The 25,942-nt window shown below is 41.7% G+C and overlaps 1 protein-coding gene across 2 annotated transcripts in view; it reads left to right on the top strand.

Moving 5' to 3' along the window:
* The window catches only part of HTR4 (5-hydroxytryptamine receptor 4), a 157,336-nt gene that overhangs the window by 101,446 nt on the left and 29,948 nt on the right, over positions 1-25,942 (top strand). Inside the window, exons 4-5 of one of the 2 annotated variants that reach the window (XM_058543594.1) lie at positions 7,042-7,167; positions 8,440-8,640. The exons of the other annotated variant lie outside the window; for it this stretch is intronic. Coding sequence (XP_058399577.1) covers positions 7,042-7,167; positions 8,440-8,640 — 327 coding nt within the window. The remainder of the gene's footprint in view (positions 1-7,041; positions 7,168-8,439; positions 8,641-25,942) is intronic. 2 annotated transcript variants of the gene reach the window in all.

Here is a 25,942-nt window from a genome sequence, read left to right as displayed (position 1 = left end):
AAGGAGAACAGAGGCTGTTTATCCAGAGCTTGCTATAGCCAGGGGGTCAGCCCTCATCATTTGTATTTAGCAAAGACTCAAGGTCAGGTGGGAGAGTAGAAAAGCTTATAGTGAAGAAAACAAGGCTTCAGCTGTGCTCTGACTGGTGGTGGTTGGCATAGAGAAGCAGAAGGTGCACTAATACAACGTGGGGCATCTTATATAACTGGTTTGGGGGGCATATTTGGTTTTCTGTGGTTGGTCTTGAGTTGGAAGCAGGTCTGAGGGGAAGCTGGCAGTCACTGAACAAGTCCTGACCTTTCTGGGCTGGTTGCTGCAGAGATTCTCAGAGTTTTATTGTTATATAGGGTCTGGCCATGTATATTAATCTCTCAAGAAATCTAGAGAAAAAAGTGCATATATTTAAATTAGGTTCCTACCCTCCCACAGAGACTGGGAGATAGGGGCTTTTTCTTCCTCGATGATTACGTTTCAAAGGAATGGCTACCAGGTCCTAGAGGAAGACAGTCCTAGCTTGTAAAACTGACAAGAGGCTTTTAAAAAGATGTACATCCCAAAGGGCCAAAGAAAGAATTTACAGTTACTAGTTTTCTAGAGTAAATGCTTTAAGAAAAGGGAGGCCAGAGCCTAGAGTCAGGAAGAAGTCTGTCTAAAGTTTAGTCAAGCAGAGCAGAAAGTTAAGGCTGTCTTGGTCCATGTCCAATCTTTTATCGTTACAGAAAAGGGACCTTACACTTGAGGCTAATAAAATTCACACTGGAAAAAAACCATCCAATTTTAGGCAGGCTCTCTCTTTTAAGTCAGAGTGCCTTTGCATTCTTCATGCCGACTGTTGATTGCTAAGAAAATAAACACTTTTTTCTCTAATTTACATGCAATTATTCTACAAAGGACTATGCAGTGGTGGGCAGGATGGGTGAAGGAAGCACTTGGATAGGGAATATTTTGAACTGCCTGGGATCCTTTGTGGACATGCCGTGTGTATTTGCAAGAAGGATCTTTGCCGTGTTGTTGGCACTCACAATGGGTGGGCAAGGAGACACGTTCTGCGGAGATCATTGGTCTAATGATGGAGTCCTCTTTCAAACCTTGTGCAAACTTCATTGCAAAGTTCAGTACGTAAAAAGAAAAAGAAGAACTGCTCTAGTTGCTCTGTCTCCTTGCCTCCCTTCATTCCCAGAAGTGGCCCTGTGGTATTTCCAGGGAACTATCAAAGAACACATTTTTTTTTTTCACTTGACATTTTCTATGCTCTTGGCTTCCACGACAGCAGTCCACCTGGTGTTCTTCAGACATCCCTGGACATTTTTTCTCAGTCTCTTCTGCTGGTTCCTCTGTCTCTACTGCAGATCTCAGTATTGGAGTTCATCAAGACCCTGGCCCTCTTCTTGGGTGATTGCCTCTCTCCCCAAGGCTCTGAATCTAAATGCTGGAAATCCCAAGTGTGTAGCTCTGGCCCAGTCATCCTTTCTGAGCTCCAGATATGAGTATCTAATTGCCTGCTTGACATCTCCACTTGAATGTTTTATCCATATCTCACACTTAACATGTTTTCAGTCTCATTAAATTGTACCAACATTTACTCAGATAAGCAAATCAGAATAATAATTTTCATTTCCGCTTCTTCCTATCCACCCATAGAATTTGTCTTTCTTACCTATCCCTTTACTTCTCAAGTATACTTTTATTCCACTCACTTCTCTCTATCTCCAGGGCTACCACCCTACTCTAAGCCACTGTCTTCTCTTACCTGGACTCTGGCAAGGGCCGCTGATGAGTTTACTTACTTTCTCTCACATTTACATCCCCAATGTCACTTTTCTGCTTAAGTCACTTCACTGTATTATCGTTTGTTGTCTAATAAAACAACTTCTCACCAGTGCAGACAAAACCCTCAGGATCTGGCGCCTGACTGCTTTTTGAAGCTCATCTCAGATTCTTTATCCTTTGCTCATTCCCCTCCAATAGTGAATGCAAGAGACTTTCCCGTCTCAGGGCTTTGCACTTGCCCTTCTCCTGGTTCCTCTAACTCATGGATCCTCCACATATATCAGAATTCAGCTAAATGTCACCTCCAGTGTTCCCTGATTACCTAAAGCTTCCCTCTAACCCAGTGGTTCTCTATCACACCAGCATGTGGATGCCCTTGATAGTCTTACTATCTTGAGTGGACTCATGAACCAGCAGCGTGAGCATCACTGAGGCTCTTCTTGAGCCTACGGGCTGGTGAGAAATGCAGAACTCCAGACCCCACCTCAGACCAAAAGAAGCAGATTCTGCATTGTAACAATATCCCCAGTAGATTCATATGAATATTAAAGTTTGAGACTGTGACTTGGAAGCACTGATCACAAACTGTATTTCTTTATTTCTTTAGTTGTGTACTTGCTTATCGTCTGTTTCCGTCAGCAGTGTGAACTTCATGAAGGTGGGGGCTGTGTCTACCTTCTTGACTCTTGTATCCCACTACTGAGCACAGCTCGTGGCGTATGGTTGGCAATCAATACAGATTTGATAAATGAGAGATTTAATCTAACTTCCTCAGTTGATCCCTGAAGAAACTGAGCTCAGAGAAGGCAAGCGACTTTTTTTGAGGTTATGCAGTTGTTATTGACAAGGTCAGTGCAAAAAAAGAAAAAAGTATTCTTGACTCCTAAGAAAGTGTATTGTGTGTGTGTGTGTGTGACCTTGAAACCAATTGTTCTGGATGACATAACAAAGTATAACCTAAAACTTCCTTAGCTATTGTCTCTGTATGTGCTTCTCATATTAATAATGGTTACTTATTTATATTATACTTTGTCATTTATGGTCCACCTTCACATACACTAATCTATGTAGAAATTTGTGCAGAATTATTGTCACAGGTTTTCTTTTCAGAACAGAGAAAATAGTAAACAGAGCCAGCAAGTTTGCGGAGTTTCTTTATTAATGGAGCAAGAGATCATTGTAAAAGCAAAAAAGAAGAGAAAGTAAAATTTCTCCTAAGAATAACTGTCAAAGAACTGATTTAGTGGAGTGGACAGCTCTTTGGCCAGATGCGAACTGTCTGATAGTGGTTGACAGTATTCTTGGAGAGTGTCAGAAGTGACCCAAGGATCTAACTAACAGGGATTTTGCAAAAGTGGTTCCTAATTTACTTTAATTATCATTACTGGCCTTAATATTTAGTTCAGTGGATAGTTCTGCCTAATTAAAAAAGCTCCTTCTATGGTGAAATTTTGCTTGTCACTCACGGTTTAAAGTTTAACTATTTCTACCTCCTAATGAGCATGGCACAAATGAACCATGACATTGAACTTGGGGTTCTCTGACCTGACATTCCTACTTGATTTGAAATATACGTTCTCTGGAGCCAGGGACGTTCAGCACAGACTGTGAATCGTTTTTTTCTCCCATGAGAGGAAAGGCAGTGCAGGGGAGACGGCTCTAATGGCGAGGGTGTGGTTGGCGGACAATCTGCGTTCTAAGGATATGTTCAGATCATTGTCCACAGACAAGAAGGGGACCTAAAATCAGCCAGTCCTACCTGCCTCCAATACAGGAGCCCTATATAGTATCCTGATATATGGTCATCCATGTGTTCTTTTTTTATTGTGATAAAATATACATAACATAAAATTTACCGTTAATACACAAAATAACCATTTTAAATGTACAATTCAGTGACAATAAGTATATTCACAATGGTGTGCAACCATCACCACTATCCACTTCCAGAAATTTTTCGTCACCCCAAACAGAAACTCTTTACTCATAGAAATTAATTTCCCCTTCCCCTCTTCCCCAATCCCTGGTAACCACTATTCTGCTTTCTTTCTCTATGAATTTGCCCATTACAGGCTTCTCATGTAAGTGGAATCATGCAATATTTGTCTTTTTGTGTCTAGTTTATTTCACGTAGCATAAAGTTTTCAAGGTTTATCCATGTTGTAGCAAGTATTAGAACTTCATTCATTTTTATGACTGAATAAAATTCCACCGTTGGTATATGCCCCATTCTGTTTATCTGTTTAGCTGTTGGTGGACACTTGGGTTGTCCACCAACCCAAGTCCACCTTTGGGCTATTGTGAATAATGCTGCTATGAACATTGGTGTATGTGTATCTATTCATGTCCCTGATTTCAATTCTTTGGGGTATATACCTAGGACTAGAATTGCTGGATCATATGGTCATTCAATATTTAGCCTTTTGAGAAACTACCAAACTGTTTTCTGCAGCAGCTGCACCGTTTTACATTTCCACCAGTAATGCACAAAGGTTCCAGTTTCTCCACATTCTCACCAACACATGTTATTTTTAGTTTTTGTTTTGTCTTGCTAATAACCATCCTAATGGGTGTGAAGTCATATCTCACTGATGTCTAGGTATTCTTAAACACGTCCTGAGCCAGGGAGCTCAAAACAATACCAGGCAGCTATTACGGATCATCCTTAGTTGTTAGAAAGTTCTTATTATCCATTACTAAATCTTGCCTCCCTCTAGCAGTGATTCTCTTCCTTGGTTGCACATCAGAATCCCTTGGGAGCTTTAAAAAACTCCAAAATTCAGGCTACAATCCAGACTAACAGCACCTTTGAGAGCAGGGTCCTAGCATCAGCATTTTCTAAGGCTCCTCAGGTGATTTCAATATGCAGCCAAAGTTGAGAACCACTGCTTAAAGCATGCTCACTGGTCCCACCTAGTTATGCAACGTGCAGGGCATAAAGTGTGAGAACCCTATCACTGAGCCTCCTCTGACAGCCCTTCAGCCCCCACTGGCAGCACTGTCCTCCCTTCCCTCTTAGATTTTTTACCATAGTGTGAATTACCAGCTGACACTTTACATATTTTCTTGTTTATTCATCGCCAGCTCTCTCTTTTGTGTATTTCTGCTTCCTGGGACATAGAACAATGCCCAATGCAGCGTAGGTGCTCAGAAACTATTGCTGAATGAAGGAATGTGTCAATTGACTCTTATTTCAAAGGACAACCCTTCAGATGGTTAAAAATAGCATTTATGTCTCATACAGAGTCTTCTCTTCTCTAGGTAAAATCTTCTCTGTACCTTCAACTAGTCCTCAAAGACATGGAAGTGTAAACCTCACCCTTATGAAGACAATATGTCTTTTTTTTCACTCAATCAGCAAATAATTGAGCACTTCCTATATACTACACATGCCTATACACTCACATACAGTAGACTAGACAGTGCATGGCACTGGCAACTGTGGTGAAAAAGATAACCAAAGTAAATCTGTGGAGCTGGGCACAGACAAGAAGCAATTACAGAAGTCATTTCTGGTAACAATAAATGCTATAAAGAAACTGAACACTGTTTGTTGGCTGGTTGTTGGCATTAAACAGGGGTTGACTTTAATCTGAGACCTGAATGACGAGAAGAAGCATTCCAGGAAGAAGGTACAGTAAGTACAGAGGGCTTAAGGGGTGAACAAGTTTCAGAGGGGCTCTTAAGTCGAAGCCTCTGAGAAGGACAAGGAAAAAACCACTGTCACTTCTTTGTTAGACCCTTTACCTCAATTAACATGGCCTAACACCAAATTAGTTTTGGGTAGCCACATTACCCTATTAAGGTCTTTTTCCTCACTGAATTAAATCTTCCTTGTCCTATATTTGTACTGTTGATAGCTGGAATTTAGGTGTGGAAGGGTGGTTTAGATAAACATACCTTGAATTTCTTTTCATCTGATCCCTAGCCATAAAGATTTCAGTCAATTAATCAGTCAATAAAAATACCGGTCAGCAGAATGAAGGGACTTTTTGATTTTACAGCCATTGTAATACTGGTTCCTTATTCCAATTGGCGCCTTGTCTTTCATGCCAGGCATAACGGAAGCAGACAAGGCCGGAGCCAGGGCTTGGTGGGCAGCTGTCATTTGGGGCCGACAGCCATCTTGGTTTTCAGTCAGAGGAGCTTAGTAAAGTCAGATATTTCTTGATTCTTGGGACCCTGCATTCCCAGTGGTGGGCTTACAGGACAAGCAGCCTCTCCCAGACCAGCCATTAATATACTCTGACAACTCCGTTTCCTCTCTGGGCCTCAGTTTCCCTGTATTGAAATGTGGGGTTTAGGTCTGAGAATTTTAAGATCCTTTGAAACTTCATTTAAAAAGGACACTTTATTGCTCTAATAAAAAAATAAAACTTTTTCCTGTAGTTTCTGAATAACCTGCAGATATGCTTTTATTGACAGGGGACACTTGCTTCTAAGTTAATAAAACAAAATGATTTACACTAAGAGGGCAGGGTTTATAGAATTGTATCAGATGCTAAAATTGAAAAGAACACAAATTTGAACTGTTATGTTGGGCACCAAAAGAAATGTGGTTCAGGGCAGTGAAAGGAGGCCCTAAGTTTATTGATTGGCTGCTGTCTTTCCAATGGACTTCACGGAATCTGAGACCAATTTGTCCACGTCAGCTATATAAGAACGCTCTTCAAGCCATGAGCTGTCCCGGGAGAGCCCACCTGTACAGAGTAGCTTCTTCAAGGGCTGGGATCGGGTACTGAAGACAGGGCGGCTTTTGTGTTCACGCAGACCCTGGTTCAGGTTACCATCATTCATTCATCCAACACCACCTTTCCTTCATCTGATAAATGTGATTGACACATTGAAATTGAATTTATCAATGGATAAAACTAATGAGGTCCCTGCCTCATGGAGCTTACAACTTCACTGGGTAGGTGCACAAAACAGAAATCAACCAAATACATTTCTGAGCACAAGCTGAGGAAGTGTTCTGAAGGAAAGCTGCAAGTTCTCTGATAGAGATTAAGTGTGCATTCTCAGGGTAGTTAATTCACCTCTCTGAGCCTCCTCCTCCTCATTATGTAGGAGTGTTAACTAGGATAACATGTAAAGTAACACGTGCAGACATTGGCACAATTGGTGTACAATAAATGTGTGTTGTAGCTGCTGATGGTGAAGTTTCCTTCCTGAAGATGAATGAGGCAAAGATTAATTTTCTTTCCCATGTCTCAGAGTTTCCTTCACTTCTTTGTTTGTGTGTGTGTGTGCGTGTGTGTGTGTGTCTTCCAGTTCCAAGGAGGGTTTCGGGGCAGTGGAGAAGGTCGTGCTGCTCACGTTTCTCTCGGCAGTTATCCTGATGGCCATCTTGGGGAACCTGCTGGTGATGGTGGCTGTGTGCAGGGACAGGCAGCTGAGGTGGGTGGCATGAGGGGACCTCAGGGGAAACCTGGGGGGAAGACTGGGCTCTCCCTGGAGATTTGGGGTCTGAACGTATAATTTCCATTATAATTTGTCATTATGAAAGGAAAAAAATACCTGGGGACGATGTTAGGGAAGTAGAGCAGGTTAAAAAAGATCACACCTAATCCCACAACTCTAACATAACCAGGATAAACATTAAGTGTATTTCCATCCCTTCTTTTTTCCTACATTCAGCTTTGTTGATTTTTAATAGTTGTGATGACTGCAGGTACAATTGTTGAGATCACATCTAATCTAGCCTCCCCAGTTTATCGTTGGTTCACAGAAGGGGTGGCTGACTAGTGGCTGATCTAGAATTTAAACCTGGGTTTTCTGCTCTTTCCACTTCATCCGTCTCAACCCTGGCTGCAATTAGAATCACCTAAAGACCTTTGAAAAATTGCTAATGTATGGTATATGTCTTATGCAATATTTGGGACATACTTATAGTAAATAATTGTTCACTGTTTATCTGAAATTCAAATTTACCTGACTGTCCTGTATTTTATCTGGCAACCCTGGGGGGTGGGTAGGTGTGTTTATCACCCAAAATCCCTGAACTAATTGATCAGTATTTATAAAAATCCACCAGATGATTCTAGCGTGCAGCCTGGATTGAGAGCCACCAGTCCATAAAAAGGGACAAAAGATGCAGTCCGTCCTCATCTCCAGCCTTCCTCTCTATGCAAGACATGCGCTAATCCAGGAATGACGCAAAGAAAGCGTAAAAGTGCAGTTCTGACAGGTGTCACGAATGTGAGGCACACTTGTCAGTCTATGAGAGGAAAAGGGTGGAATTGACATCGTTTGTGAGGGGGTACCTTGGGAGGGTTCCCTGAGAATGAGCAGATGGAGGCCGGAAGGTGAGTGGGGCACAGCTAGGCCAGTAGTAGGAAGAGAGAGCACCCTGTGCAAAGCCCTCAGAGGGCATGGGTAGGAGGGGTGGCTCAAATCAGGCCAGCATGGCCAGAGGGGAGAGGAAGAGAGGGCTTTTGGTGCAAGGGGGGTCTGGAGAAGTCAGAAGTGGCTGGACCACGCAGTGTCTTTCCAGCCTTGATACAGAGGGGATACTCGCAGAATCCGTTACACATTGACTTTTCTTTCCTTCTCCTCTCTCCCTTCTTTCCTTCTTTCTTTATTTCCTTTTCCTCCTTTTTTCTCTCTTGCTTCTTTCTAACCTCCTTCCTTCATCCCCCTCTTCCTCCTCCCTTATACTTTCACTCACAGGAAAATAAAAACCAATTATTTCATTGTATCTCTTGCCTTTGCGGATCTGCTGGTTTCGGCGCTGGTGATGCCCTTTGGTGCCATCGAGCTGGTTCAAGACATTTGGATTTACGGGGAGATGTTTTGCCTCGTCCGGACATCTCTAGACGTCCTGCTCACAACGGCATCGATTTTTCACCTGTGCTGCATTTCTCTGGATAGGTAAGGGCAGAGAAATGTGCATAGTGGAGATCCATGCTGGAGACAACGACCTGACAGCTATGGGCCCCTCTTTCCTTCTTCTCTAATTCATTGGAAGAAATGAACCTCAGAGAGGTAAATCTGGTTATCCACTTATTCATTCACTCTCCAGTCTTTGCAGAGGGCGCCTTTGTAGTGAGGTACCCTCTAAGGTCCTGCAGACAGAGATTAGTAAGGCCTAGAACCTGCCTGCAAAGAGTTTACAATCTGGATAGTGACATGTACCAGCAATCAAGTTTACTGTAGAGCTCTAAATTTTATACTGGTGGCATGAACAAAAATCTGAGGGAGCTGAGTGGCAAGAATTAATGTATCTGCCCAGTAGGCAGCAGGGGTGGTTCAGAATGACAGTGTTCTGTATTTGAACATGACCTTCTGAAAATGTATCTGCATCATAATTGTATACATATATTTAGGTATGTGCATGTGACTGTGGAGACTCTTCCAGAAAGTTAAAGATGATTATAAAATCCCCAATAATTGTTTGTTTTTTTGGACCCAAGGATGGCATTTCATTCCTGTTGCATAATTTTGTTCTTTTTCTTCTTGTTTGACTTCAGGAAGCCTAATGATTTCCATCTTTGCCTCATTTGTTGGAGATATATGTTTTTTAGTTGTATCAACACTTTTCTTTTTCCAATTCCTGCTCATTCGTGTTCAATAATAAAGGCAGAATGCAAGTGAGAAGTCAGCTGATGACACGAACATATGCTGCCATCACTGTGGTCATATCTTAGGGGTAGTTCCCAAAAGAAAGTGTGGTGTGCAAATCACAGGATACCAGGGATAATGTCTTACTGTCTCTTGAGCAGTTCAGCAGACCCAGATTTTCCTCTAGTCTTGAGATAGGTCACTGTTTCTTTAATTGAGGAAAAAGAAAGTAGTTGACTAAAATTAGAGATTGTATATACCTAAAATATGTGCCTTTAAACACTGAAATCAGAGTCTGCCCAGAGAATTACTCACACTGGGAAAGGTCCTTAGGGACTGAAACCAGCTGAGGGAACAGCAGATTCATCTCCTGTCCCATGGGACGGATGAGTGCTTACTGGTCGGAATGGCAGGCGTAAGGGCCTGCTGTATTTACATTGCGCCGGTTCTCTCTCTCTCCTGCTCTGCCAAGAACATGTAGTTGAATGTGCTTAAGTCAAATGCATGTATAATGAGACTGCACTCTATAGCTAGAGATAATGACGTTGGTAAAACCGAACTCTTGGTTGGCAGCCAGTCCCATAGTATGTCAGAGTTTGAAAGTTGTGTTTATTAGCTTGTTTACAACAATCTGACTTCAGTACAGGAAGAATTTTTTAAGATAGTATGTACTGTATGAAAGTTCACATTAGAGAAAATAAATGTAAGGAAGCAGAAAATATGTGGAAATCTTGCAGGGTAGCTTGCATGTGATCATTGCCAAAATGGGTGGTGAGCTTAAAACTGTTATAGGAACTTGGAGAAGGCAAAACTCAGGAGATCAGGGCAACTGCACGTAACCTTGAAGTTTGGGCAAAAAGCAAGGGAAAGAAAATAAGCTGAGTGGGGAGTGAAGAAAGGGGGAAGGTGTACAGTCATCTTCATGATGTGGAGAGTTTACTCTGGGCAGCCCTGAGAGAAGTACTGAAGGTTTCCAAGGAAGACTTGGCTTCAGAGTTCCAGATTAACTATCAAGTTATTTTGAAATTATGAAATTTGCGCTGAGTAGGCCTGAGTTGTCACGAAGCAGTATGAGTTGGTCATTAAGAACCGTCTACTTTAGAACTGAAGAGATTCGGGTTCAAATTCCAGCTCTGCCACTTTTAGCTCTAAGAATGGCGATGCGTTACAAAGCCTTTCTGAGTCTCAGTTTGCTCATTTCTAAAAATGGGGGCAATAGTACCTATTTTATAAGATTGCAGTTAGGCTTAAGTTAGATAATCCATTTAAGGCACAGCATTGGCCCAGCTTGGCACAACACTCAATGTTAGTGGATGTTGATTTCAGCTTTTTGTAACTATCCATGCAGCTCGTCGTCTTTCTTACCAAACTTGGACCTCCTTCTCAGTGAATAGCTGCTCTAGCAGCATCCAGAAGTCAGGTAGTTATTCTCAATGTGGTCTTTCCTTATCCCTTTCATTGAAATAATGACAAATCCTATTGAATTTTTTTCCTAAACAGATCCTAGTCTGTTTTTCCTCATCTCTATCATCCTAGTCCAAACTAATATCATCTATTGGATAAGTCACTGCAACAACCTCCTAATTGTTCTCTCCACATCTATTTTACTCCCTCTAATCCACTCTCCACTTACAAGATCACGTAGCCGTCTTTTAACAAGACAACTCTGATCTTGTTGCTCCTTTGCTTAAAACTCTTCAGTGCCTATTCATTGCATTGAGGATCAAGACCAAACTCTTTGGCCTGTAGGATTTTGTGGCATCTATTTCCTACGTCCCCAGCCTCACTTCATGCGCTTCGCCAGCCTCGATCTCTAGGCTGCAGCTGCCTTGGCCTTCTCTTTCTTTTTCCAGAGCTCTGTGCTCAGCCACCTCAGGGCCTTGGCTTCTCCCTCTGCTTGCAAAGCTCCTTCGCCCCCACCTTTCTTGCCCATCTTTCAGATGTTAGCTCAATCTTCTCTTCCTTGCAGAAGCCTTCATTGACTTGAGCAAATCCATTCTTCTTCTTTGAGAACCTAGTGCAATTGTGATTAAAATGACAAATATTCTTTTTTAATTTTTTCTTAAATGTCTCTATCCCCTCAATGGGAGAAAGTGCAAGGATGTGAATAAGGACAAGGTCCCCATCCTCATGGAACTTACCTTTTAATTGGGAGATTGACAAATAACCAGTAATTACATAAATACTAATTTAGGTATTTCGTAAACACTACTGAACAAATGGAGTGTTCAGTACATTCTCTTTTTGAGCAGTGCTGCCAATAATTCCATTTCCTTCTCTGAGAGTGGACATCAAAAACTCTAATACCGTAAGTAAAAAGGACTCAAAAGGTTTTGTTTTCCTCTGGGACCCTGGGAAACTTGCCAAGTATCTCCAGCATTCCTTGTCCCAAGAGTGACATTCTCATTGGGCTGGAAAGACCACTCTGGACATTACAGGGCAACATTTTAGCCTGGAAGAGTATGATTTTATTTATCATCTAGCTTCTGTTTTTGCTGTGTCTCTCCCAGCATGACAGTTGGGGTGGGCTGGGCTGGCTCAAAGTAGAGAGTGAGTGTCTCGGTGAGGTGCGATGTCATCGCTTGCCATGTGACTCATGCCAAGATGTCTTGTTCTCCTCTCTAGAGCTGTCCTGAGTCTTTGGGGTGATTGATATAGCGTAGTGCCTCTGGAGCAAGAATACTCACTGTGATTCCTAATTCCATCTAGATGACAGACCCCTAGGATCAGAGCAACATGCCGGACTCCATTAATATATCTGCCATTCTCCATCTCCATCCACTGTGCTTCCTGGTGCTTTGAGAATTGAATCCTATTAATGAAAGTTTATTGCTTCTTTAAAAATAATTTCCAAAACATAATTAAAATACATGCATCATATAGTGTGGGTCACGAGAGGTCAAAAACTGTGTTAAAGCTTTACAGTACAGTTGATTATTTTAAATGTAAGGTTTTGAGATAAATGAAAACCAACCAAGTATCTGTAATAGAGTACTGGTTTTAAAAGTGGAGTATAACGCAGCCATTTAAAACCATGAGAAACAGCTGTGTGTGTTGTCCTAGAAAGATATCACTGGTGTATTAAGTGAAAAAAAAAGCAAGTTTCAGACTTGAATGTTTTAATAATTCCACATTTGTAAAATAAATATATAGATGTTTGTATCTGGGTATACGAGAGGGAGCGTGAGAGAGAGAGAAAAAGAATATTGATGAAATTGTACCAAATCACTAACAATGGTTATATAGGGGGCGAGGGGCCGGGGGCAGTAGGGGTGGTGCTGACTAGACTGGATGGTCAGTTGGATTTTGGTTGGGAGCCTTCATTTTTACTAATTTCTGAAATGTATGTTTTAAACTTCAATTTTCTCTTTGATAGAAGTGGACACTTCTCGAATGCAAGAGTATCCACAATAATCTTTTAGCTGAAAGCGCCCCTGGGACAACACATTCCTCTCTTCACTGAGAACATTCTGACTTTAGTGTTAGGAGTTCCCTCTGAGGTGGGAGCACGGCAGGGAGCAAGGAAATCTTTCTGCCCAGTGTGTTCTCTCTACTTCTTGCAAAATGTCCTAGATCTTCTCCCTAAAGGAATCCTCACCATCTCCTGTGGGGGGATTCTTCCTCCCGCGGACCCTCACGTTCATCTTCGTTGACCCCACCCCAGTTCACAACCTTTTGTTTGATCTATTTCAATAAGATCTTTTCTAATCATCACAGTTTTTAAAAATCAGAACAATACTTAAGCATTGTAAAAAAAAAACGCTATCATTTCACAAGTAAAACATAAAAATGTCCCGAATTCGCCTTCTCCGCCTCCACAGCTGTATACTCTAGAGTTAACGACTGTAAATAGTAGCCACCTGTGAATTCCAGTCATTTCATATGCAATAAGCAGACTTGTTCAGTGAATATATTTTTAGTTTACTCAAATGGATTTATGTTTTAAATAAGCCTTTGAAGAAGGCTTTCCCTGTACATATTCTAATGAATTGCCTGAATGTGGTGTTCTTACCAACTTGCTTATCAGATGATATATCAGTAAGGTCTTTTTCAGCAGCATGTGATAGAAAATAAATTGATTGGTTCAATTAGTTGAAAAGTCTGGTTTCAGCCATGGCTCTCTACAGAGTTTGAACAATGCCATCTACTCTAGCCCTCTCCCTCCGTCTCTGTCTCCCTCTCCTCTTTGTCTCTGTCTTTCCTTCTCTTTCTCTCTGTCTGTCTCCCTCTCTGTCTCTGTGTCTATTTCTCTATGTCTGTTCCTATCTTTATATCTGAGGGGAAGATGAGATCCAAGAAGGAAGGGGAGTATCGTGGTAGGAGGTTGGGGGGACAATTGCACAGAACTTACGGGCCACTAGAGTCACTGGACTTTTACTCTCAGGGATGCTGTTTTCCTGTTGGATTCATTCTCAGGCTGGGTTCAGAAGAGTAGCCACAGGCAACATGAGTCTTAAACCATCCTGAATTCATGAGTCCACAGGAAGAGAAACGTAAATGCTATTTCTCATGGAAGAACTTTGGTTGGCTTTGCTTGAGTCAAAGACTCTTCACTTGCCCAGTCATTGTGGTGTGGGGATGACGCAGCTGGTTGCTGGGCAGAGGTAGGCACTATGATTGCCGGCTTTACTGGAAGCATATGGCACTGGAGAATGGCAGTTCCCACTGGAAAGAGGGGTGTTGAGCAGACAAGAATAGCAGACATCAATTTCTCCTAGGCTGGCAAAGGACCTACAGGTATCTTTATGGAGCCTCCACAACAAGACAGAGGTGTTTCGGCCCCAAGTCTTCTTTATATTAGGCCAACCATTGCTAGATCCTCCTCTATCTTCACATGCCATACTTTTCAGACTTTAAGCCATTCTGATCCCCTCTCTCTGATCACGTTGTACTTTGTTCTATATTTGGCATCAAATGCAATTCCCTTTAAAAAAAAATCTATTTCACCTCATTGAGGATATCCTTCTCTATAGCAATTGCAAGATTTTCTTTTTGATATGTCTAACTGAATTGTCACCCTTCCTCTTGGCAGCTTGATGGAACTTGTGTTTTACCTGCAAAATCCTCCAATAGTTTCTCAGTCACAGATTTTCTTTTAAAACAGGTTTACTTGTAAAACATACAATTCTGACTCAAAGGTTGCATATTTCATCCTGTGCTGGAGATAAATCTGTCTACATTTCTTAATGATCTCCCTGGGGCACAACTCAATTTTGTAATGTATAAATGAAAAGTATCTGTCATTTTGAACTTGTGTCACACAGTTGCATTGGTTTCCCCAATAGGATTTTATTTTTTTTTTAATTTAATTTTTTTTGTGGGGAAGATCAGCCCTGAGCTAACATCCGTGCTAATCCTCCTCTTTTTTTGCTGAGGAGGACCGGGTCTGAGCTAACATCTATTGCCAATCCTTTTCCTTTTTTTTCCTCCCAAAGCCCCAGTAGACAGTTGTATGTCATAGTTGCACATCTGTCTAGTTGCTGTATGTGGGACACGGCCTTAGCATGGCCGGAGAAGCAGTGCGTCGGTGCGCACCTAGGATCCGAACCAGGGCCGCCAGTAGCAGAGCGCGTGCACTTAATCGCTAAGCCACGGGGCCGGCCCCTCCCCAATAGGATTCAAATGCATTTCTGCAAGGAATGTGTATTATAAGTTTCCCCTTCTCACATACTGTTTGAGGACAGGTTCATGCTTTGTACATAATAGTAATATTTCTTGAGTTGAATTGCATGCTAGAGGATATCAACTCTTATTTTTGCATCCATTTTGTCAAATATTTATTGAGCACTTACTAATTGCCAGAAGCTGAGCAGAACACTGGAAGTGCCGTGGTGAACAATCAAAAAAAAGCTCTGAATCACAGAGATTTTAGTCTAGTGGAGAATACAGATAGTAAATAGGTAATTATAGTAAAATTGGTGGTCACTAGAATAGAATAAGGAGAAGTCAAAGGAGCTGTTGGAGCACGTGGCCTCCAGGGCAGGGAAAGCTCTCGGAAGAAGTGATACTGAAGCTGAGATCTGGGGATGATGTGGATGCCAGTAGGTGAAGGGGAAGAGGGTGAGGTTCCAGAAAACAGCATATGCAAAGCTCCAGAGGTCTTTCAGTGACACATTATCAACTATAAGCTGAATTTTTAGCTTATTTTTCAGTGCTTTTCCCAACGTGTCCTGGTCTGTCTTTCCTATCTCATCTCCCACCCATGACTGATCTGTTATCATTTCCTGAGTCTGATGTGTTTCCTCCTAACTCCATATTGCTGCCTGTGTCTTGAGTTTCTTTTCTTTTCCTCATGAACATCCACCCTTCTTCAATACTCAGATACAATCTGTGAGCTTCTTCACTGACCAGCCAGGCTTCATTTCCAAAGATTTCTTGTTTCTTCCTCTGAACTCCCATAGAACGTTAAATATAAGCAAAGAGCTATAACCCATTTTAATAATTGGTCTATTTGTCTGTCTCACTCTAGACTCTTAGCTCCTTGAGAGTCATCCTTTATCTCATCTATTCTTGTGTTCTCCTTACAGGTCCACAGTAGCTGCTCCATGCATGTTTAGCTGAGCAGATGTGACTTGTAGTGGTTTGATATAACTCTGGTGTTAGTTTTTCTACCCTTTTAGAACTCTTGATATAGCAAGTAGTTAAGAATGCAGCCTGGGGTGCTAGACTGCCTGGATTCAATGCCAGCTTGACTAGTTATTAATTGTGTGATCTTGGTGAAGTTCCTTAAATTTTCTGGGCTTTCTCTTCTCATCAGTAAAATTGTGTTAATAACAGTATATTCCATTTGGAGTTTGTGAAGCATAAATTACTGAGAGCATGCAAAGAAGGTAAACCAGTGCATGGCACCTAGTAAGCATACAATAAATGTTACCCACAAGTAGTATTCCATTATCATTTGCCTTTCCAAATGCAAATTCCTGGTGGCTTTGGTGGTGCCTTCCCAGACACTGACAGTTTTTGTTTTTCTTCCCGTTGCATAGCTGAGTGTCCTTGAAGGTTAGACCCAAGCCTTCCAGCCCTGGGTATCACCCCTCTCTCCTTTGGAGAGCTCACCCATTCCTGTGGCTTCATCTGCACCTCTGCTCTTGTCTCTTCTGCAGTCTTGTCCCATGCCAGGCTCCGGGGTCCTCTGGGCTCTGTTGAACAGGTAGCTGCCTGTTCAATATCTTGCCTTAAGTATCTTTCTGTTTCCCCAAACCCATTATGCTCAAAGTGGAAATTTCCATTGTAAATTAATATCTTCTTCCACTTTGTACATCAAAGGTGCATTTATTAGTCATCTTTTAGTCATTTAAACGTTAATTCTTTGAGGTCATCTTTTACTTATCTACCATGACCAGCGGGATGCCACATCATAGTTACATTTTCATAAATATCTTTCAAATCCATCTTCCTCCTCTTTATTCCTTTTTCCCCATCCCATTTCTGGATTACTGCAGTAGCTTCTTAGCTATTATTCCTGTATGTTATCTAATCTCTCAAGTTCATCTTTAAATGTCTTTTGTCTGTCTGTGTCCTCAGCTCAGAAAGCTTATAGGGCATTGCTTATTCTCCTTCCTCTTCCTAGATAGGGCTGTTTTTGTCTAGCCTCACCCATTTACCAGCATTACCAGGGTATATTTGGTAGATGTGGGTTGAAGTCCCAGTGCTACCATATCCTGGCTGTATGATGTTGGAGAAATGGATTAAATTCTCTGGGCCTCAGTTTCCTCATATTTAAAATGTGGATGATGAGACCTGCATTGCAGAGTTGCTATAGGAATTAAATAAAGCATAGAATACACTTCCTAACACATAGTATGCCTTCAAAAAAGGGTGGTGTGTATAGTAGGAATAGTAGTTGTAGCAATAGAGAAGAAAGTGGACAATTATAATACAATTAGAAAAATGCTGTGTCACAGATATATACAAGGTACGGTAAAAAACCAGGGCAGAGGTGGGAACAAATCCATATCTCTGACAGACAGGAGTCTCTCTCTGTGTTTTTTTGGGGCCAGAAAGAACTTTCTAGAGGATGTGATCCTTGAGCTGCGTTTGGAAGGGTCAGTGGGACAGTCATCCAGTGTCTGCTGGAAGACTGCTCCATTCACACATGTGGTAAAGTATATCTTGGTAACCTTTGTGTGTGTCCGAGTAAGCCCTGCCAAGATGTTTTCAGATGACATTTTGGGCAGGTTATCCTTTTTCCTTTAGTCTATAACAACTCAGGAAGACACTTTCCTAGACAGCTGACATCCCCATTCTTGCAAGTCTTCTTATCATGAAGATACAGAAGGATATTTAACAAAGAGGAACACAATAAACATTACATCTGCGGATTGCACATGGGATTATGATTCCTGCAAAGCTCCATTTGATGTCCTCCAGATGTCTGACAGAAAAGAGTCTCTCCCTGTCCCCCCACCCCTACAGTTTTTCCTTCCTGGAACCCAGAGTTCTACCTCCGCTCTTGGCTATATTCTCAGCTTCCCTTCCTGTCCCTGGATCCTGGTGAATATCCCTGCTGGACTCTTCCTCATTGATGCTCCAGTGACTGGCAGCTTGCCAAGCCCCTTGGGAACCGGCAGGAAAGGTCTTTAGTGTTTTCTTACAGCTGCTGCTGCTTTTCTCTCTTCTCCACCTCCTCAAAGGGGAACCGGAGGAACTAAACTAAAACAAAACCAGTTACTAAGAGCAGAAAGATAAGTCTCTTTCTCTAGATCTAGGCTGGATCACCTCCCGGAGGGAAGACTACTACCCAGCCAGTGAACCCACGATTACCCTAGAGTTTATATTACCTGTTTACCCTTATAGGGGTTGTGCGTCACCATATAACATCTACCCCCAAACTTAGTGGCTTAAACAATAATGTATTATTATCAGATCTCACAATTCTGTGCATCAGGAAATTGGGCTTGGCTGAAGTCACTTGATGGTGTTTAGCTGGAGACTGGACTTTCCTGGAGGGTCCAAGGCAGTTCATCACACACAGGGCTCCTTGGTGGGGTCAGCTGGAAGGCTGGGCTCAGCTGGGCCCCTCTCCCTGTCCGTGTGGTCCCAGGTCTTCTATACATGATCTCATGTTGAATTTCTTATGTGACAGCTCATGGCTCTGAGAAACCAAGAGCCCTCTTAAAAATTAGTCCTGGCACTGGCATACAACACTTCCAATGGTCGAAGCAGTCCCAAGGCATCCCAGATCCAAGGGAAGAGGGAGACTCCCCACGTCTGGATGGGAGGAGTGTCAGAGAATTTGTGGCCATCTTTAATCCACCACAACTACAACCTCTTACAAAAACTCAGATGTAATTAATCCCCCTTTTACACAGAAGAAAACGGAGACACAAAGACACCAAGCGATTTGTCCAAAGTCAGAAGGAAAACCCGTGAAAGAGCTGGGACTAGAACTTACTGATTTTCCTCTAAAGGCAAAAGGCCCTTGTACCTCATAGTTTACTGATTCAGTGGAGCTCTTTATCCCCTTCATCCTAAGTCTTGAAAACCATTTGCTTGAGCTTTGTGAATTAGAAATCGTGAAAAAATCTGTGCTGAAAGGTTTCTGTTTTCCTAAGTTCATGTCAATACTCAGGTCTTAGCAGCCAGCTGCTACTTCATCTCTTCTCTCCTGGGACATGTCTTTTTTAGTTGATCTTGATTAGAGATTTGGTCTCAGTGATCATCCAGGATGCCATCTGCAGCCATCTCACATAGATGGGCTGGGCCTGGATTAAGTCCATGAGAGATTGCCACACATCATCAATTCACTGCAGGAAGCCAATAAGGTCTCAATGCTTCCATTCACCTTTAGGGACCAACTCATTCACCTTATTCTTTCTCAGAATCAGCTACTGGGAGAGATGTTAAACCAAGTGACTTCTATTTTGTTTATTAAATAATTTAGAGCCCCTGCTTCCAAAGTGTATTTGAATATGATTACAATAATATGAAACAAATATATATATATAAAAGATCAGAGGGGATGGGAATAAAAATAATAACTGCTATTTATCAATCTTTGTGTGCCAGGAACTTCCTAAGTTTTAAACATATTATTTCATCAATTCTCACAGCCAATCAATGAGGTGAACATAATGATCCCCACTTTATGGATGAGGAAACTGGGTCTGGGAGAGGTTAAGTAACTGATCTAAGACCACAGAGCTAATAAATGGTTAAGGCAGAGAGAGTTGGTACCCAGATGTGAAGACATAAAATTGACTGCTAAAATCTCCTCTAATTCTGAGAGCCTAGGGTTCCAAGTTGTTCTCCTTGCTCCTCTGCCTTCCTTGTGGTTGGGAGGGGAGGAAGAATTTTCCTTAATTGCAGGAATAGCGAGGAAGAGATTAGCATGGAGCTTAAAATAGATGACTGTCTTCTAAGAGTTGTCAAAGTAAATTGTGTCCCCAGAGACATTTAAAAGCAATTTGATCACACATTTACACATGGGGAAGCTGGTGGCTGCTCTACCAGAGGGATTTTAATGGAGTTTTATGAGCAATACTTTGAAATGTTTTGCATAAGAAATTGCTTTGTAAATACCCTTGCTACATCTTAGTTAATCTCGGCCATCTGGAATCTCGCTTGTCATTTGAACATTCATTTAACTACTTTGTAAAAGTTTTCTAGTTAGAGAAGAATGGGAATTGTCCAATGGAAGTCTACAGAACAGAGTTTGCAGGTAAATTTATTCCTGAGATGAGACAGAATTGCTTCTTCTGATGAATATTGTCCACCTAGCTTGTGAACCAACAACCCTTTCTCCTGAATTTGTTGTAATCCAGCTCCTTTGGCAGAGCATGCAACAGTGTTAATTGTGATGGACATTTTCCAGTTCAGAAAACTTTTAGTGACTCCTAGCATAGCATTCAGAAACCTCTAAGACAGTGGTTCTTAAAGTGTGGTCTCCAAACCAGCAGCAGCAGCAGCAGCAGCACTTGGGAGAATGTCAAAAATGCAAATTCTTAGGCCCTATTCCAGATCTACCAGCCATCTGCGTTTCAGCAAACCCTCCAGGTGATTCTGCTGCATGCCACAGTTTGAGAACCACTGCTGGCCCTCAGCCAGCCTTTTTAGGCTTATTTCCTTCTACTTCCTTACAAACACTCTACGATCCAGCTAACTTGTACTCTTTTATGTTTATATGGCTATGTAGACATGTATTTATGGATATGTATTTCATGTATATAAAATTCCTGTCTCCTGGCCTCTGTCCATGCTGTTTATAGCATCTGGATTACATTTTCTCCTTCACCATCCTTACCCAGTCTCTCAAGTCCAACTTAAAAGACACTTATTGGAGAAAGTTTTTCCCTATTCCTCTACTAGATATGACCTTTCATATCCCAAAAACTTGGTCCCACATTTTAGTGGAATTTATTTTAATTGGTGGTGATTAAGAGTTTATTATTTATTCAATCCATTTTGTGAGCATCCACTCTATATCTAGCATTGTACTAGGCATTGGGGATACAGTGGTCAACAGGGCAAACGTCTCTGAAACTTATAAGTCAGTTAGAGTAGACTTTTCTCACCTCCTGTTCTAGGTCACAGCTCTTTGAGGTGGTGCAGGTGTCTTGTACTTCTGGGTGTCCCCCCGGCTATACTAAGTTAGGGCGGGCAGGGTAGAAGGTGATGTACTAGTCTTCTCTGGTCTGTATAGGATGCACGAGAGTGTTGTTCTCTCCTTGTGGCACCCACTCTTGAGAGGCAATGGCTTATACAAAGGACATGGAGCCCCTGCCATTGGTGAAAATTGCCTCCTCTAAACCAGGGTTTCTCAACCCCAGCACTGCTGACCTTGTAGATTAGATGATTCTTCGTTGTGGGGGGCGCTGACTTGTACATTGTAAGACCTTTAGCAGCATCCCTGACTTCTACCCACTGGACACCAATAGCCTCACCCTTCCCAGATGTGACAACAAAAAGTGTCTCCAGACATTGCCAAATATCCCTTGGTGAGCGGAATCAACCCTGGTTGAATACAACTGGGAATATTTTTACTTACAAAAGTAAGACTTCAGAGGAATGTAACAGCTCTCTTCAGATGTCTGTAAGACCACTATGCAGAAAAAAAATTAGAGATAGAAATTTTAAATTGAGCCAGAGGGTAAAACTAGAAGTTACAGAAAATCGATTTTGGAGGAAACTTTCTTAACTTCAGGATAGCCTTAAGTTTAGCATGTACTGCAGTAGAATTTGGTGAATTCCTGGTCCCTAGTGCGTTCTTGCAGGCTTGGGTACATTTCATTTTAGAGGGGATCTGGGAATTTCAGGATTCTGAGGATCCTTCAAGTTCTGAGATTCAGCCTTTTGTTTCTAAAGTAGGTTGTAAAGAATTAGAATAATCCCTTGGAGATTTAGGAGAGGTAGCAGAGTGAAGGGACAGCGATGAGGTTAACATCCTGGCCCTTGAGTCAGGCTGCCTGGACTAGATCCCAGCTCAGCTCTTACCACCCGTGGGACCCTGGACAAATTCTGATACTTCTGTGTGTCCGTTTCCTTATCTGTAAAATGGTGCATTTGTAGTTCCTGTCTTGAAAGTAGTTGTGAGGACTAAGTCAGACAATACTGATAGAGCTCTTGGTAAGTAAATGAATAGTAGCTATTATTATTAACTCAGCCAGAGCGCTTTGCCTGACCTCCAAAGAACTTGCAAATTGAACTAGCTACTTCTGTCTAGTGGTGTTGGACATGTGTTTGGGGGGCAGTTCATGATAGGATAAATATTTTTGTTATTTGAAGGGGTAATATAATCCAAATATAGGAATTAAAAAGTAGCCATGAAAGATAAAAATAAAGTTATCACGTTTCTATCTGGTCCTTGATCTTTAGACAAAGGTTAGAATTTTAAGGAAGCTCCCTTAGTCCGTTAACACTAGAACTCAATTTTTATTAATCATTTTATTCAGTGATGTTTATTTTCACCTACTTAATTTAGATTTTTGTATGCAGCCTTCAAGAGGATGTTTGTTTTTCTAGATTCTTTGCTAGAAAGCAAAGATTAGAAAGTTATAAGGAAAGACGGTAGAAAGACACGAGGTGGCTTAGGTAGGGCAGCTGCCTTACGAGTGCCGAGGCCTTGGTAAGAATCTTGAACCCATACAAGTCAAGTGGGTACTATAATTTTAGCTCCAAATAAAAACCTTATATTCTCTACTCCATGCCACTTAAAAATCAAATTATGTTTATAGTAGGACAGAACACCAGATTGAAGATGTAGAGAAGATTGAAGTAAAACACATACCTAGACACAATTTGGTATTTCTCTTCTTCATCTTTACCTATCACTCACAATTCAGATAATCTATTTAAAATAAAATAAAATTCTTTTTTTCCCCTTTAGTTATTGCCAATTTTTAAAGTAGGAGATAAAGGACTTTTCCCAGGCCTGTCCAACAACCCCACATCACGCAAGAGTAACTTTCTACACCTGTCTGTGCAAGAGACCGTGGGTGTGTCCCAACTTAGCCCGCTTTGGAATGAGCTGTGCAAGCAACTTTATTTCCACCATTCATTGTCCAGGGCGCTGACTGTGTACGTAAAATGTGTAAGGGGTTGGTAAAATGTGTATTACATCCACAATATCCCCCTTGAGGTTGAATTTCAAAAGGAAACTGTCACCACTATTTACTTCTCTGTAGCAGCAGCTCCTAGTAACCTAGAGTAATGCAAATTAAAGCATAGAACGTTTGGACAGCAGAATGTGGGAAGATCTTATTGTCCACAGGATATTCATCATGCCGTGGGAAGCAGGGAACCACCCTGGCCAAGCCAGACTTAGAAAGAAAGGCTTTCATAAAAATGCTCTGAGCACCAATATAGCCATATATTCTAAAGTCCTCTTCTGTAAATTTTATTGTCTTCCCAACATAAATCACTAAACGTCCACATCCACTCATGGAAATTGAAAGAATCTTCTCAGGTCAGACATCCTGGTTCCTCAAACTTACCTTTTGTCCTGCAAGATATTTAATTTGGCCTTGTTTTTGTGAACTTTTGGATTTATGTGACATTGGAGACTCAAACCAAAATTCCTGAAATCCTGTCTTTAATCAACATTTTGGCACCTGTTCCAAACCTCAAAAATCATAAATTATACAGCAAAGATAGGGCAACATCTATTCTTCACTTATCCCTTGATTGTCTTCTTTGGGATGGTAGATGAAGGAATGCTGTAACTTGAGCTGTGATCTGGAAGTATATTGAATAAAACAAAGACATTCTTACTCAGAACAAAGTGTCTATGAAGAACATGTCTGGCATTAAAACCATTTTTACTGAGGCAGGATACTTTGGTTGCAAGTAACAAAGATGGCCTTTAGCCAACTTGATTAGTTTGCTAGAACTGTTATAACAAAGTTATAACACAAACTGGGTGGCTTGGAACAAGAGGAAATTTATTTTCTCATGGTTCTAGAGGTCGGAAGTCTGAAATCAAGGTGTCAGCAGGGTCATGCCCCCTCTGAAACCTGCAGGAGAACGATTCTTCCTTGCCTCTTCTAGTTTCAGGCAATCCTTGGTGTTCGTTGGCTTGTAGATGCATCATTCCAATCATCCATCTTCACATAGCCATCTTCTCTCTGAGCATATCTGTCTGTGTTTCCAAATTTCCCTTTCTATAAGGACATTAGTCATATTGGATGAGGACCCACCCTAAGGGCCTCATTTTAATTTTATTACCTCTGTAAAGATCCTATTTCCAAATATGGTCATATTCCAAGGTACTGAGGGTTAGGATTTCAACATATCTTTTGGGAGAGGGGGGACACAATCCAACTTATAACACCACCGTAAGCAAAAAGGGAAGTTATTGGAAAGATATGAGGTGGCGTATTTAATTGAAGGAAGAGCTAAAGAATGAGGATCTGAAGGGGTAAGAGCATGGCCTCCCCAAAGATCCAAGGAGCAGGAGCTACTCTCAACACTGCCAGGAGGCTGCTGTGGGACCTCCGCTGACTTTCCCGTATTTGCATCACTCTGCGTGACATGCAGAGTTCCAGGAGAAAGTCTGATTGAGTCACTCCCCGGCCAGAAAAGTCAGTCCCATCATCTGCTTTCCCAACAACATTACAGAAACAAAGGAGAGATAATTCCCAAAGGATTTGAGATGTTATTACCAAGAGAATGGAGGAAGGATGCTAAATGTACAAAACCAAATGTCTAATCTAGGCCCTCTAGCAGGAAATGAGGAAGGAAGCAAAATATGAAAAAAAGTATATTTTCATATAGTCCAAATTCATCATTAACTCTATGTTAATAATAAACCTCTGATGCTTATTAATATAGCCATTCAGAAAAAATTGCCACTCGGATAGAATTTGCCTTTCTTATAAAGTCAAGAACACGGAGGGAATTATAGCTAATCATGATTGTTTCCATTACTGAGTTCTCTTTAGTTAGATTTGGCTACCATGTCAGTTTTATAGATAGAGAAAATGAGTGTCTAAGTTAGCCTCTCTCCCATTCTTTGGTCTGTTGTTCCTTGCACTTTGGTGCAGGTCAGGACACCCACTGCCTCTCTGGCCACAGGAAGCTGCCTGGCACAGTGTGGTCAGCTGCTCCTTGATGCCTTGGAGGGAAGGGTGTATCCTCCCCTCCCAGCCCTGAGGCACCCACTTCTCATGCTTGCAATACTGGGCTCTCCTCATTCCACCCTTTCTCCCAATTCATCCTACCACCACCTCTTCAAAGAATATAGCCATTGTTATGTTAGTTACGCTTTGGATTAAGAAAAGAAAAGAAGAGGTGGGAAAAATTAACAGAGAGAACTGCATAAAATGAGGAGTATAAGGGGGTGGCTCGTCATTAAATGGTATAAAATCTTAAAGAATAGACTTAGCCTTCAGGCTGTCTTTTTGCAGTTTATTCTTTGACTCTTCCAAAGACAAATAGCTGAGAGACTTACTGTGATATTTTGCCTGTTGTCAAATTCCGTGAACTGCCTGGGCATGGAAGTGGTGATCTCCAAGGCTGGAGTAACATGCAAGGAGCAATCTGGGACTTAGAGACTAGATCATTGAGTCTGGCACGTTGCACCTCTATCTGGAGGTAAGCAGAAAACTAGTACAATAGGCAGAACATGGACTCAAAAAAGGATGAACAGTGGTCCCCTGAGGAAGATCAGACCATGATAAACGGGGTGAGGTGGTCTCTACCAGTAGGTAGGAAATTATGGAACAGGAAATGTTTGAAATTTTACATTCTTGGCATCAGAGAAACAATTAAATGGTCCAGCCCAGAAGTAACACATGTCAATTCTGCTCACGACTTACTAGCCAGACCAGTCACTTGGCCTAACTCAACCACAAGGAGGCCAGGAAGCACGTGTGCCCAGAAAGGGGAACTGGACATACTTAGCAAACAGCAGTAATGACTTCCACTTGTCAAAATGCAAACTCCAGGCCCCCCCCAACAAGCTCTGATTCAGGAGATCTTTGGAATCTGCATTTTAAATAGGCCTCCTCAGGTGAGTCTGATGCAGAGGAGCAAGGTGGAGTCCCTGGACCACAATTTAAGGCACAGCGACTTAGGGCATCTCTTCAGTATAGGCAGGTGATCAAGAGGACAGGGACACATCTGAGATACAATTCTCAGAGCTCAGATGTAGGGCCAAGCCTGGGTCACCTCAAGT

The sequence above is a fragment of the Diceros bicornis genome, chromosome 1, assembly GCF_020826845.1.
Source record: "Diceros bicornis minor isolate mBicDic1 chromosome 1, mDicBic1.mat.cur, whole genome shotgun sequence".
Lineage (NCBI taxonomy): Eukaryota > Metazoa > Chordata > Mammalia > Perissodactyla > Rhinocerotidae > Diceros > Diceros bicornis.
This window is presented reverse-complemented; position numbering and strand designations above follow the sequence as displayed.